Source organism: Equus caballus, chromosome 22, assembly GCF_041296265.1.
Source record: "Equus caballus isolate H_3958 breed thoroughbred chromosome 22, TB-T2T, whole genome shotgun sequence".
Classification (NCBI taxonomy): domain Eukaryota; kingdom Metazoa; phylum Chordata; class Mammalia; order Perissodactyla; family Equidae; genus Equus; species Equus caballus.
The window spans coordinates 29,152,283-29,166,988 of NC_091705.1; the positions used below are offsets into that span (position 1 = coordinate 29,152,283).

Consider the following 14,706-nt stretch of genomic DNA (forward strand, 5'->3'; position numbering starts at 1 on the left):
TGGGATAGGTACTTACACAGAAGGATTTAAAAAAAAACCTATTTGAAAGATAGCCAGAATTCAGGAGTGGTTTGTTTGTCCTGTTCCCCCCCACCACCACTGCAAACTTGTATTGAGAGCCTGCTTTCTTCCCATTCATTCAGCAGGTATTTTAAAACACCTGCTATGTGCCCGGCATTGTTTTGGGACTGAGGATATACCAGTGAACAAAGGAGACTAAAGTCCTTACCTTCAAGGAGCTTCTGTTCTAATTGAAAGGAAACTGAACAAAATAAGTAAATTATATACAGTGTTTTAGAAGGTAATGTGTGCTGAAGAGAAAAATAAAGCAGATAAGACGGGAATAGGCAGTGTCTGAACATTGCATTTTTAAATAGGATGGTCAAGGGAAAGCATTGATGAGAAGACGACAGTTGAGTAAAACTAGATTTGAAGATTAATCCTTGCAGGTAACCTGATGAGGAGCATTTCAGGCAGAGGAAACAGCGAGCGCAGAGGCCCCAGGACAGAAGCATGCCTGACATTAGGAACAGCGTTTAGTCTGAGTGAGCTGGGGAGTGATTGGAAGGTTTTAAAAAGAGGGCTGATGGGATCTGACTTTAGATTTTAACCTAAAGATCATTCTGGCTGCTCTGTGGAGATTAGGCCAAAGTGGGCAAGCATGAAAGCCAAGAGACCCAGAAGTAGACTGTTGAATATTCCAAGCAAGAGATGATGGTGGTGTGGACCAGAGTAGTGGCAGCAGGGGCAGTAGTAAGAACAGATGGGATTCTGGATATAATTTGAAGGTAAAGCTGGCAAACTTTTCTGTGGGACATGTGAGAAAAAAGAGAATCAAGGATATCTCCACTGTTTTGGGCATGAGAAACTGGAGAACCTGGTTGCCCTTAACTAGGTAGAAAAGACTATGGGGAACAGGTTTGAGGAGGAAGCTCAGAAGCCTGGTTTTGGATTTGTCCAGTTTAAAGAACCTGATAGACAACCAAGTGGAAAGAGTAGGTTGAGAGGTAAATGCATGAGTCTCCTTTCAGAGAACAGGACCGACACTGTAGACACGAGTTTCAGAGCCATCAGCTTGTAAGTGGTTTTTAAAGTCATGGCACTAGATGAGATCCCCAGGGAAGTGAATGTAGCCAGAAAAGAGAAGTCTAAGGACTGAGTAACTCCAGCATTAGATATTGGGGAAATGAAGAGGTAGGGAATGCTTCTGATATAAGTGAGGAAAAAACAAATACAAAACTATATCTGGGCTACAGTAAGAATGCTTACTTGTGGCTTTAATTGATAGTCAAGTGACTTTTTGAAAGCTCAGGGTATCTCTGGCTCTTCACTCAATTTTCAAATAGAATATTTATTGTCCACACTGTGGGCATTTTATTTCAAAGTAAACTTTACTTTGCCATTTCTCCATGAGTAGACTTCTGCCACCTCCTTTCCAAGGTCATCATTCTTGATTTAAAAAAATTCTTTTTAAAGAAAAGAATCTCTTTACAGCTAAAGCCTATTAATATACCCTTCAATTACCCTCTTCTTCCCAAGGTAGAAAAATAGTATCTCATAACAGAAGCCTGTGGGTTATGTGAGCTCAAAAAGCATTGTATCATTTTGAAGTACTTACTGTCTAGCTGCCTTTAAACTTGAAGTAGGGGTTTTAGCTGCACCAGAATGTAAGTGATAGCACTGGGACCCTATCATATTTCTTATTTAATTCTGGGATTTTTACTTGGGAAGTTATAAGGTCGTTTGAGAATATGATAGAACATGTCTTATTTGTTCCTTATATGTTCATCTCATGGCCGATATTCATCTTCTGTTCACAGATTATTTCTGTAAATGGAGGATGTGTTTAAGGTTGTGTCATGGGCAATAAGAATCAATTAATTCCAGGCAGAATAGAAATTCTAACTTAGTTTTGATTCACTTACTCAAGTCATCCTTGAGGATACCATCTCTTTTGAATATGTTTCTTGTGTAGTATGTGAAGATCAATTCAGTTTTCCATGACATAGTTTAGGTTCTTGTCTTATTAATCAATAGCAGCTGTCAGGGAAGGCTTACTTATTCCTCCTTCGGTAGAAGCAGACCAGGCTTGAAGAGAGGTAATAATTACTGCTCTGATCACAGCGTGTTCTCTTTTCTCCTTCCCAACCCAGAGCATGTCTGTTCGATCCTGGCTTCCCTCCTGCGGAACCTGAGAGGGCAGCAGCGAACCCGGCTTCTGAATAAATTCACAGAAAATGACAGTGAGAAGGTGGGTGCCTGTTAGACTATAAGGCTAGGACCAGGACCGGCGGGGATGGAAGGCTCTTAACCTGATGCGTGCCATCTGAGGGCTGCTGAGCTGGGTGTTCCTGCCCTAAAATGCCTTCTCCAGCTTTGCTTTGGATCGCAAAGGTTTTTCTGGTTGCTCTGCCTCTCATCTCCAAATTCATTCCTCTAGGAGTAGTAACACCTTAGAGTGGCATCAACTAGCACTTCAGGGGGATTTTTGGACCCAATGAAAGTAAATCATAAGTGGGATTTGGGTTGGGGGTTGCACAGCCTAGCAAAGTGATGAAGAGCATAGGCTTTGGATTCAGACATCTGGATTTGAAGCTGCTTTCACTACTTTTGAGATGTGTGCCACTCTAAGCCTCATTTTCCAAATCCTTTAAAATGGAGACCTTAATACCCATCTTGAAGAGTCAATGAGAGGAAGATTAAATGAGGTCTTCCCAGGCAGTGGTGATGAAAATGAAGATGATGATAAGGAAACAGTAGAGTCTGTCCTAGATGGGCTGTGGAACACGGGAACGATCATGTAAATGAGATTAGATAGATATTTCATATTGTCTAGCGTGCCGAACCGTAAGATTTTAAACAGTAGTAAGAACTACCATTTATTTAATGACTGCTATAGATTGGGTAATACAGCAGATTCCTTTCATTGTTGCATGTATTCTTAAAATACTGTGTGATTTATTTTTTTGTAGGTATTATTCACACTTACAGATAAGGAGATGGAAGCTTAGATACATTATGTGACTTGCCCAAAATCACACCACTAATAACAAGCAGAGCTGGGATTTGAACCCAGGCTGCCTGAGTGCAGAAAGCCTGTGTATTTTATCACACCAATCATAAGTAGGTAGTTCTAGATGAGTAAAATTAAGGACCAAAGCTCCCTTTTTAACTGAGAATAATTTCTTCCCTTCCTGTGTCCAAGATAAGGCTGAATTTTTTTCCTATTTCAGAGAGAGGTTCAAGACTGTCTCTTTGAGCCTACCTCTGACCATTTTTTCTACCCTCACTAGCAGGTAGCATGGTGAAGAGGCCATTGAGTTAGGTGCAGAACATCTTAGCAGTCATCACCCTGAGGACATTTAACATCTGTGCTTCAATTTCCTCATTTTTGAAATTAGGGTTGCTAATTTCCCTGCCTACATTATCAGATTTTTTTTAAGGCTTAATGAAATAATGGACACGAAAATACTTCGTAAACTGAAATATTTAATATCTTAGGGTCCTCACTGTTATCCAGAGAGGTTTGGGCGCTATCTTCCTAGACTGTCGGATGCTATGTTGAAGCAACATCTGTTGTAACCAATATAAGCTCTTGGGTAAAGATCAGGGTTGCCAAGAACCATGGTGGTACCAACCTAGTCAAAAGATAGGTTAGAAGTTTAGGCTGACTTCACAGTGTTCCTTCAATCTTTTGGAAGTCTAGGGAAAAAAACTTTTTCAAACCCACTGAGTATTCCTCAGGTCATGTTTGAAGCGTGACTTTTGCTAAGTTTAAAACTGATTTTTAAGTTATTGCTGAGCAAAAGTCAGGCCCTTTTTTTAAGTTGCTGGAGGAGTTTTTCTTGTACTCTGCTGACTCAAAAGCAACTAAAGAGATTTTACTCAGACCTTTTTAAAAAAAGATCAGCTCTGGGGCAGAATCTGAACATGAAAGGTTTCAATTCGAAAAGAGAAATTTCTGTAAAGTTCTAGGTGAATATCAAGTATGTAACTTCAAGCTCTGTCTCTTTGCAAGAAGGGACTTGAATTTTTATTTATTTATTTGTTTTTATCAAGTTGAATTCATGGGAGTCCTAGAAGAGCTGGGCGTGTATCGTCTCCTTTGGGAATGGACCTGCGTTCACACTGCATCCATCCTGAGCATGTGCTCTGTTCTGCCCCAGCTCTTTGATCCATTCCTGACGTGTTCCTACGCAAAGCTCACATCCTGTGTAAGACGCAGTACAGTGCACCTCCTCTTGTAAGGAGTGACAGTGAGATGAATAGGAGCTCCACTGTTCTCTTGCCTTGGTGTTCTCTTTCCTTCTCAATCGTGTCTGTGAAATATCTCTCTTTCAGGTTGACAGACTGATGGAGTTGCATTTTAAATATCTGGATGCAATGCAGGTGGCCGACAAGAAGATTGAAGGGGAAAAGCACGTATGTGTCCCTGCCTATCTCTTGCCAGCTATTGACTTGCACTCCATTTAGGTCCCTTATTCACCTCATATCTCCCCACAGGACAGGCAAGGGCACAGGTGCCATCTACCCTCATCTGCCGCCTAACATGGTGTAAGAGCAGAGCAGACGAAAGTCTGACGGTGGTTATAACTGCTCTTCCAACAGGAGAGAAAGTCCTTTAAGAGGAAGGATGTGTTGAATTGATCCAGGGCTGACCCTGGAGTCTGGGTGATAGTTCAGGTACCCTTAACAAGAGCTTCTCTTAGAAAATCTGTCCAAAGTTCAGTGCTGTGACTTGGTACCACATGGACAGAGTGTGTCTTGGTACACACTCCTGCTGGCTTCTGTAGTCATTGGGGAAGCATCCAAAGGAAGGGGGATCACAGGGTATAAGAGCTGGAAGGAAGCTGTGAGGTCATGGAATCCAGTTCCCGCATTGACGGATGAAACACTGGAGACCCAGAGAAGGGAAGCTCCGGTGCATTGCAGCAAAGCCTACACGCCAGGTTCACCATGACGGGCCCTAATTTTCTTATGCTGATGATTGCTGAGGGAAAGGAAACCTGCTGGGTTTTTCTTCTTAAGGGGCTTTGCTTACTATGGTGTTGACCTGCCTTCTCTATTTTTCCCCTGCTTCCATTTTGTTCTCTGCTGTTGCTGGCCTCTGTAGCTTTCTCATCTGTCTCCTTAATCAGGGCAGGTCTGTTGTTTAATGTCTTATTTGTATTTTCTTCCCTACAAGACATTCCTCAGTCTTGGTCACATTGTAAAATGATCCTTTTCTTGCATTTTTCTAAGTTTGTAATACCCTCATTTTCCTTGTGATCTTGTTTGCTATGTCACTCCGTTCTCGTTTCACCCTTCTTGCCTTAAGGATGCACTTGAGGCTTTTGAACCTGACTGGTGGGAGAGCCAGTTTGAGCACTGGCTGCCATCTCTGTTGGCAGGTCTAGCTCTGCGGGAGAACTGTGTGCATTGGCAGTTACACCAGCATTTTCCCTCAAGCTGTGCCTCAGGCCAGGGTGAGAGACTAGAGTTTTGGGGAAGACAGTGACCCTATTGTCTGTTCTGTTTCTCTTCACCCCTTCTTATCCACCCCTCCCTTTTCACAAAATATACCTTCATTTATGAATACTAGTAGAGAGGTAACTGTGTTTACCATTCTTGTGATTTCCTTGTGCTCCCTAACCCTGGTAAGTCCTCAGATGTTTGTTGATTGATTGACTTGATTGACTGGGACTGTCTTCTCTTGTCCAGTGATACAACTACAAGATAAAAGGCGGAGACTAAATTCTGAGGCTGGACTTCAGCCACCAGCATTGTTCCACACACGACTCTTTCATTCCACCCACCCCACCACCTTTATTTTGTTCTCTGAGTAGACTTTCCTTTTCTATCTTTTCTTCCCTTTACAGTTACTTCTACCTGATGGACAGTTAGTGATTGTTGAAGTGCCAGAGTAATTTGTCTTTCTCTTTGTCCAAATGGTAATTAGAAACAAATTCAAATTTCCCTAGACTTTTCTAGGGAAACAGCCGTGAGACAATTAGAACTCTTGCTTTGACAGAACCCCCTGTGTTATCTGCTAGAGGACACTTTCATGGGTAGGAGGAGCACCTGGCAGTCAGAGGACCTAGAATTTTAATACAAGCGATGCCTGTAAATCACTACCTAGCCATGGCTTGTATAGTCATGCCTCACATAGTCCGTTTCTTAGCTATAATGTGCTATCAGCCAAGGTGATCTCTAAGGTCCCCTGCAGCTTAAGGTTTTCCCTCAGGTTCAGGTGAGCATTCTTTGATAACTCTTTTGGCAATGGAATGGGTTTTTTTGGACAATGGACTGGATTAAAACGCCCAGTGAGGGTAGACCACTGACTGAGTTGTCTCCTAGGTAGAGGAGCAGCAGCCTAGTAGAAGGGTGTGTGTGAGGTGAGGACTCCCATAACCCTGGGTTGGAATTCCGGTTCTGCCACTTCCTAGCTCTGAGACCTTAGACAGAGGAGTTGCTCTCTCTAAACTCTGGTCTTATCATCTGTGAAATGGAAATGGCACCTCCCTTTTGGGCTTATTATGAAGACTAAGCATAAAGTATGCAAAGCACCTCACTCAGTAAGTAGAAACTGCTGCTGCTGCTAGATTTTCCTAGCATTCTTTGGAATTCTTGTGTAATTTTTAAGTGAGCCAGGCAGTCCTTTTCCTGAGAGCAAATCCTTGCCAGGTGTCCCAGAAGGAGTCACTCTAGCACACCGGAGTTTTGGCACCATCAGGTGCTTCTTCTGAGGTGAAGCAGGAATAGACCTTTTTTTGAGGGAGATCGAGTAAGCTGGGTGTCAGGAAGCAGCTATTAGGAAACTTGGCCTGCTTCCCACAAGATTATCTATTATCAGCATTAAAGAGGGTATGAAATTGATTAGCACTGACGGAGAGTAATCGCTGCGGCCACTCTCCCCAGCATTCACAGAGCTGCTGTGTGCCACAGGCGCCAGGGCCCTGCCTTTCCCTGACAAACATCTGTCTCCTTGATGCCAAGGCCGTTTTGCTGGGCGCTGGCAAACGTTCCAAGGCCATTAGTGCTCAGCAGCCTCTGTTGCTCAGAGAGACGGGGCAGGGTCGGGGCAAGAGATGCATTTGTGAGTAGTGCTCTCTGCCAGCACTCAGGCTTCATCCTGGCACATGAAGCCACCTCACAGGTGCAGTGACTTAGAACAAAATGACCTCTTTTTCACCTCTCATTCACGCAGTCTTTTCTCTTAACTGGTAAAAAATTAACAAATTCACCCCGCCTCATGGCCATTAAACTTGGATGTCCTACACCCTTTGGGAACTCTGCAAATATTTGCTGACTTGAACTGAATGCTTATTTCTCAGGCATTTGATGACATTGACTGTCAGATCAGTAATAAATAAATATCTCACGTACTTTGCCGAGTCTACCACAAAACAACCGTACATAATAGGGTCAGGTATTGATATTTTTAGTGTCACAGAGCCACCATCTTCCCTGTAAACTTCAGACTTCCATGGGCGCAGCGCAAGTGGCCATGGTTTGCAGTTGACCAAGATTCACTGGAGAGAATCCAGTCATTAGGCAAGTGTTTCTCAGGCGCCTGCTCTGCGAGGCACTGGGCCAGGCATGGGCCCGGGGGAGAGCTGGACGTGACAGTAGAGGAAGGGACCCAGGAGCGCTGCTGCTGCCGCCGGCTAGAAGGATCCAGGGAGCAGGGAGCCGTCCACACCTTGAGGCCCCTCGGCAGTTTTGTGAATGAGGCAGGGTTCAAGCTGAACCATAAAGATAGAGACATGTAGGGCGTTTCCAGTCTAAGGAGGAACAGGAACAAAGGAGGGTCAGTGGGAAGCCAAGTTAAGTTTAGGGGCAAATGATAAGTTAAATTCCAGGAGCAAAGGGTGTGAGAGGGAGCGCCTGGGCTGTAGAGCTGGGCTTCTGCCTGGTTTCTGACTGCAGACAGAGAGCCTAACTGCCCCTGTCTTCTTTTACTCCTCAGTGGTGTTTCCTTTTTAAGGTGTTATATCCCCACCTGTGTACTTTGAGGAATGACATATGTGGAAAGTTGGTGACTTAGATACAACACACGTGAAAGCTGCTTTCACAGGGCCTGGCACATAGGGGTGGCCAGAGAACCTTTAGTTTTCTTTTGTCTTTAAGGACAGTTTGCACCTAGACACGCGCATTTTCTTACTTCCCTGGTACAGCAGGGTTCTGTGGGATCTGACCCTCCCTGCTTCTCCTGCTCCCTTCCTGCCTTTGCCTCTGCTTCTCCCTTCCGCCCTGGCTCTTCTCGTGCAGTGCCTCCTTCCACCTTCAGGTCTCAGCCTACACGTTGCCTCCTCAGCTTTTCAGTGATCACCATGTGTAAAGTGACGCCTCCCTCCCAAGTGCTGCTTCATAACCTGTAATTATTTTATTTGTTCGCTCTCTCTCTCTGGTACTGTAATTTCTCTTGTTCATCGTATTCTCAGTGCTTACATAGTGACTGACATGCAGTAAATGAAGGACCACCCTCATGAGATGAAATTAATACTTGTCGGTGGGTGTTGAGGAAGATAGAGGGTCCTGGGTTTTCTGCATTATTCCTTAACTCTCAATTTGTTTTGCAGGGGTGGGGTGGTGGTGAGGAAGATTCGCTGTGAGTTAACATCTGGCACCGATCTTCCTCTGTTTTTGCTTGAGGAAGACTAGCCCTGAATTAACGTCTGTGCCAATCTCCCATTTTGCATATGGGTTACCACCTCAGTGTGGCTGATGAGTGGATTGGTACCCACCCAGGATCTGAACCCGTGAACCTGGGCTGCCGAACTCCAGAGCACACAGACTTAACTACTATGCCACGGGCTGGCCCCCTTAAGTCTCTCTCGCTCTCTTTTTTTTTTAGGAAGACTGGCCCTGAGCTAACATCCATGCCCATCTTCCTCTACTTTATATGTGGAACGCCTGCCACAGCATGGCTTGATAAGTGGTGCTAAGTCTGTACCCGGGATCCAAACTGGTGAAACCTGGGCCCCCAAAGCCGAGCGCACAAACTTAACCGCTACGCCACCGGGCCGGCCCGCCCTTAGCTCTCATTTTTAACCCTAACTTTTTTTTTTTCCTCGGTGATTAGCCTTATCATCAAAAATATCTAAGGATAACTATGGAGATTCTGTGGTATAACTGCAGCTGTATTCAACAAGGAAAAAGACTCCCATTTAGCAGAGTCTACAGAACAAACTGATGATTTTAATACACATTTAGTTCAAATCACGTTCCTGCAATAATCTTTGACTAGCAAAGACTTCCATGTCTTGGGCAGTGGCCCACTGCTTTCATGTTATATTCAGTGTCCGTTCGATTCCAGGGCCACGATGTATCTGGACTTACCCTTGGGGTTCCTAGTTAACAAGATTTGGCCTGAACTTTTAAAGGGCATATAATTCTTAAGACTCTTCTAGTGAGCAGCACTTCTCTGTGATCTGTAAATATCCAGGATGCTTGTCTCAGCAGATTTCACTGACTCCCCAGACAACACGAAGCCCAGAAAATACCAAGGTCTGTGTTGTTGGGGAGATGTCCTGACTTCTCATAGGTTCCTTCTGGCTCTGTTAGTTAAATGTGCAGAGATGCCAGGCTTCTGGCTGTCAGAAGTAAGACATAATTATATAGGTACTGGCAAGGATTTTAATAGACGGAAGAGAGCCTTGGAGAGAGATTTTCCCTTTTTAGTTCTTGGGAAAATTATACTCAGCAGGTTTACTCAATAAAATGTTCTCACCACATACTTTGCACCGTTAATGACTTACAAATTGCATGCTAATTTTGCCACAGTTAAATCATTCCAGGCTTCATCCTGGAAAGAGAAAGATGGACTCCTTGTAATGAAACAGTATCCACAGGACTTGCTGTCTGAAACAGACTTTGGCTATTTCCTTAGCATTTAAAACTCATTTAAAGATTTGTACAAAAGTGGGTACGTGATCCTAAAGCACTGGGTAAGTATGTAGACAGTGGAAGTGTGAGACTGCCATTGATTCTTGTGCTAACTGTGCTGGAAGCTTCTGGGGCACGCTTTAAAAAAGAGAATCCTGCTGAGAGTTCCTCTCAGCTGTTCTTTAAACCAGTAGTTCCCAAACTTTCTCAGTCTATGAGTTGCCAGAACACAGCTTACAGCCAATAGAAGCCAGTGATGGGGGAGGGAGTGTCATGGTATCTTTTCCTCTTTCCTGCTTCCCTCTCTCTTAGACACTATATGCCCATTCACCCTCTACTGCATCTTGCTTGTCCCCTTCCCAATCATCCTTTCTACCAGTGGAGGAGAAGTCAGAGGACCTGAGTTCTGGTTCTTTGTCTCTGCCACTTGCTTTGCAGTGTGGCCTTGAGCACTCTGTTTTGCTTTTCTTATCTTATCTGTCCTCTTCTTTTAGTGGGGTTCATAGGCGCTCCCCTGCCATCCTCACGGGCTTGTTGCAAGGTCTGATAAGATCAGGGTTATGCAGACTCATAGCCACTCCCACTGGACGTCACTCATAGGTTTTTCTGGCTGAGCAAGTCCAAAGTCAAGTTTGTGGCCTGACCCCTGTATAATCTCTTCCCCTCCTCCCCACGCTAGCGCCAGTCACGAGTTTGATCAGGTCAAAAACCTGGGCATCATCTGTTTACTCCTTTCTTTCCTCCTCCCACTATACATCCATCTGCTAAATTTTACCTCTGAATCTCTGCAACCTATTCACTTTTCTCTGTTCTCACGACCAGTACTTAAATTCAGGCTGCCATCATCTTTTTTTGTATTAGTGCAGCATACTCCTCACTGACTAGTTTCCCCGTCTCTGGGTTTATGCCCTCCAATTCATTTCCTACATAAGAACCAGAAATTTTTCTAAAATTAATATTAAATTATGTCATTCCTCCGCCTAAACAGCACACACTGGCCCTGTCTTACCTTCAGGGTGTGGTCTTAAGCTCCTCAGTTGGCCTTGCAGTGCCTCACCCGCTTTGGCCCTGCCTGCGCTCTGGCTGCATTCCTCACCACTCTTCCCCCTCATGATATGCAAAAGCCATTTGGCACCACCTGTGCCTCCCTAAACTTGTACTTTCTCAAACCTTGTCCACATTTGCCCATTGCTCTTGACTCTGCCTAGAACACCTCTCTGTGTCATCTTTTTCACACCCCTTTCCTGCAGCTGGCTGATTTGTCTGTATCCTTAAGAACTTTGGCAAAAAAATCAGTCAGTATTTGTGTGTTGAGTGTCTGCCGTGTACCGAGCATGCTGCTTAGTGTTGCAGCTGAGTTCCTGCAGAAAGCCTTCCCTGCACTCCCTGCAGCCCGTCTGGGGCATCCCGGTGCCCTGGTGTCCCATAGCCTCAAGCTGGGATGGAGATCTGAACCAGACTGGGAAGACTCAAGTCCTGCCTCTGCCTCCTACTGGCCGGGTGATCATAACAAGTACTTAAACTCGCTGAGTCCATTTCTTCATCTGTAAAAGGAGGAGAATAATATGCCAATCTTGTCACTTCCAGTGGTTTCTGGCACAAGGAAGTACACCTTATTGGTAGCTGTTATAAGGATTTTGGGCCTGTATGCTTGTCTCTCCCTCCCTCTAAGCTTAAGTCTTCACAAACAGGGACTGCTCTTAGTTTCTCTGCACCCTCAACAGGATTGTCGTTTTCTGGCCTTGTATTATTGTATCTGCTGTTACGGAAGCCCTGGTTCTCTCAAGGCTGGCTTATATGTTGTTAAATTTAAATAAGCAGTCTCGGTTTTTGGGTTTTTTTTTTTTTTGATGATGATTAACCCTGAGCTAACATCTAGCACCAATCCTCCTCTTTTTTTGCTGAGGAAGACTGGCCCTGAGCTAACATCTGTGCCCATCTTCCTCTACTTTATATGTGGGACGCCTACCACAGCATGGCTTGCCAAGCGGTGCCATGCCCACACCCGGGATCCAAACTGGCGAACCCTGGGCCGCCGAAGCAGAATGTGCGCACTTAACCGCTGTGCCACTGGGCCAGCCCCCTGGGGTGTTTTATTTTATTTTCAGTAAATTTAGAAGTTGAAGACACACCTGTGATGGAGGCATCATAGTAATGTAGAAGGAACAAAGGAACGTGAGCTCTGTTGTCATACAGCCCGAGGTTAAATCCCAATTCTGCCCCACGTGAGCTCTGTTTTGTGGGAAGTAACTTGTTCTGTGTGTGTTTTAGTTTTCACAGTAACTTTGTCAGAGGGTCGTTTTGAAGGTTAATGAGATTGTTTGCAAAAACCTGGCACATGGTCATCTGCAAAGGCCGGCCTAGCACATAGTTTCTCCTTTGTAGGTAAATCTCTGGCCTGAGATCCTTGGGTTGTTACCAGTGCTGTTATCAGTTAGGTGTGCATGCTCAGAAGAATTTAACAACCCCCTTTACTGATTCTCCAGCCTTGTTCTCCAGCTGAAAAGGACCTGCAGTCTCTAGGGTCCTTCTCTAACAGTCTGCCCTATTTTAGAAGCTCTTGGAGGAAGGTTTTGTTTTGCTGATGTTTGTGACCCTCCCTGCCTTCCCCTCCACTTACCTGTCTCTCCCATGGTTAAATTTTCCCCTTGATTTGGAAGAAAAAAAGAAATTGGCTTTTTCTAAATGGTGGGGCAATTCCTGCCCATGACTGCAGATATTAACTGGAACCCTGCTGGGGCCCTGAGTCATGTCCCCTCTTATTAAGGCAAGAGGGATTCCTTCTGGCTTCATAGCAGCTTCCTTTATGACTGTCTCCTTCCATCAGTGAGGGGCAGCTTGCTGCCTGTCAGGGGCAGATTAGAAATGGCATCCACATGCTCATTTGGAGGTTTGCGCCTGCCTGCTGAGAGAGATAGAGGCACGCGAAAGGTGATGATTTGGTAGTGTTCCCGAGGACAGATTAACATATAAAGTGAGGATGTGGCCGGGGGAGGGGAAAAACACACACACACAACCCTGCAGAAATGGCACCTTGATGCCACACGTACTACCTCCTTGTGTATCTTTGGAGATGAAGCTGTTTATTTTAGCAGCCCCCAAACAGGCTTATGCTGCTGTGAATTGCAATCTGTTCTACTTAATGCGCCATTCACTGAATTACCATCTAAGTTTTTATTCTAGCCCTCTTGTATGGAATGAACAAAACAAAACCTTTCAGAGTGTCTTTTTTTTCTTTTAACTCTCCCAAATTCCATGTGGAATTAGCTGGTCTAGCTATAGTTTCCACCCCTCCCCCCTTTTCTTTTAATTTCTTCAATTTATAAGGAAAAGACAAGCCAAGAAGTTAGATGACTTTACATTTAATGCTGCTGATTTCCATTAATCCCCAGATATGGCATAAAGAAAAAATTCTATCTATTTGCTCATATGCGAATGCTGGAAGAGGTCTGTAAAACAAAGACTTTTTCCTTCTTTAAACTATGAAAGTGATCACAGGCTTGGAGCCAAACTTGTGTGGGTTTTTATCCTGTCTCCAACACTTACTCAACCATAAGCTTTGTGACATTAGGAGAGATTTCACTTCAAACTTTAAGCCTCGGTTTTCCATTTAAAGTAATTCCTACCCCCTGGGGTTCTTATGAGGGAAAATGAGAAATCCATGAAAGTGCTTACTTAGCACAGTGCCTAGTACCCAGTAAGGACTCAGGAAATTTTGCTCTTGTTTCTATTCCATTTACGCTGCCCATCTCTTGCCAGAGTGAAAGGACAAATAGAAAAGGTATTGGACCAGGAATTCATGTGCCACTCAAGTCTCTAACCAAAACTCACTGACAGTCTTTTGACATGTGTCTCAGTTTTCCATCTGTGAAATCTGAAAATGGTATTTGCTATACATACCCAGCACGGGGCACATACAGCAAGTGAGGTTAATGCAGATACTCTGCTTTGGAAAGTAAAGAGTGCTGCATGTGGATGTTGAATTGTCATTGCTTCACACGGAAGACAGTCACCTTCACTCTTCTCAGAGGTGAGAGTTGAATGAAGTAATTCGTAAACACTTCCTTTAAATCTTAAATCTCTTGTCTTACTTCAAATACAATTCAGTATATATGTATAGATTTTCACTCTAAAATTTTGTAAAGTAAGTTACATTTACAATACTTAAGGATGTTACTGGATTTTTGGAATCTCTCTTTAATCTCTGTTAATCGTATTCCCATTTAAAGAGCACTTGATTGACATGTCCACATTGTTTTAAAATGGCCCATCTAACGTTACAGCAGATCCAGGGGCTGTCTTATTGCAGGGAAATTTAACTTACTGATAAGAGGATGAGCTGATTGTTAGTGCTCACTGTCTGTCCTGTTGAGGTGGATGGGTCGTGTCTCCTCCTTGAGCCATTTGGGAACACTGTCAGTCAACAGCTTCAATTCACCCCTACACCTGGGTGCAGGCAGAAACCCATTCTATCTGGTTATGGGGTGGCTTCAGTCCTAGATTTGCCACAGGCTATCAAAGCTAAAAGGAACCTTCAGGAGCACCAGATCAGGGAAGACAAAGTTGAGGCCCACTACTGCTCCCCATTGTGTGGTCGGTGCTGACATTGCTTATTGATTTCAGTGCTCTTCCGCACTACGCTCCAACTCGGCTTCACACCCCTTTTCCATATGGTGCTCGACAGCCATCGCAGTAGATTCGAGTTGGCACTCTAAGTGAAACCTGTTTGCCTTCCCTGATCTGGTTCATGCTTCTTATTTCCGAGCAAAGATGCCGAGGTCAAGAAAAGTTAAATGACTTGCTTAAGGACACTAGTAAGTTAGTATTAGAGCTGAGATC

At 44.3% G+C, this 14,706-nt stretch overlaps 1 protein-coding gene across 3 annotated transcripts in view; it reads left to right on the forward strand.

Annotated features, from left to right (window-relative positions):
* CTNNBL1 (catenin beta like 1) overlaps nucleotides 1-14,706 on the forward strand; it is a 163,411-nt gene that overhangs the window by 131,942 nt on the left and 16,763 nt on the right. For 2 of the 3 annotated variants that reach the window (XM_005604625.4, XM_070247722.1), the window contains exons 12-13: nucleotides 2,154-2,251; nucleotides 4,342-4,422. In XM_005604625.4, the coding sequence (XP_005604682.1) occupies nucleotides 2,154-2,251; nucleotides 4,342-4,422 (179 nt within the window). The remainder of the gene's footprint in view (nucleotides 1-2,153; nucleotides 2,252-4,341; nucleotides 4,423-14,706) is intronic. The other variant, XM_023626540.2, reaches the window with a different exon arrangement.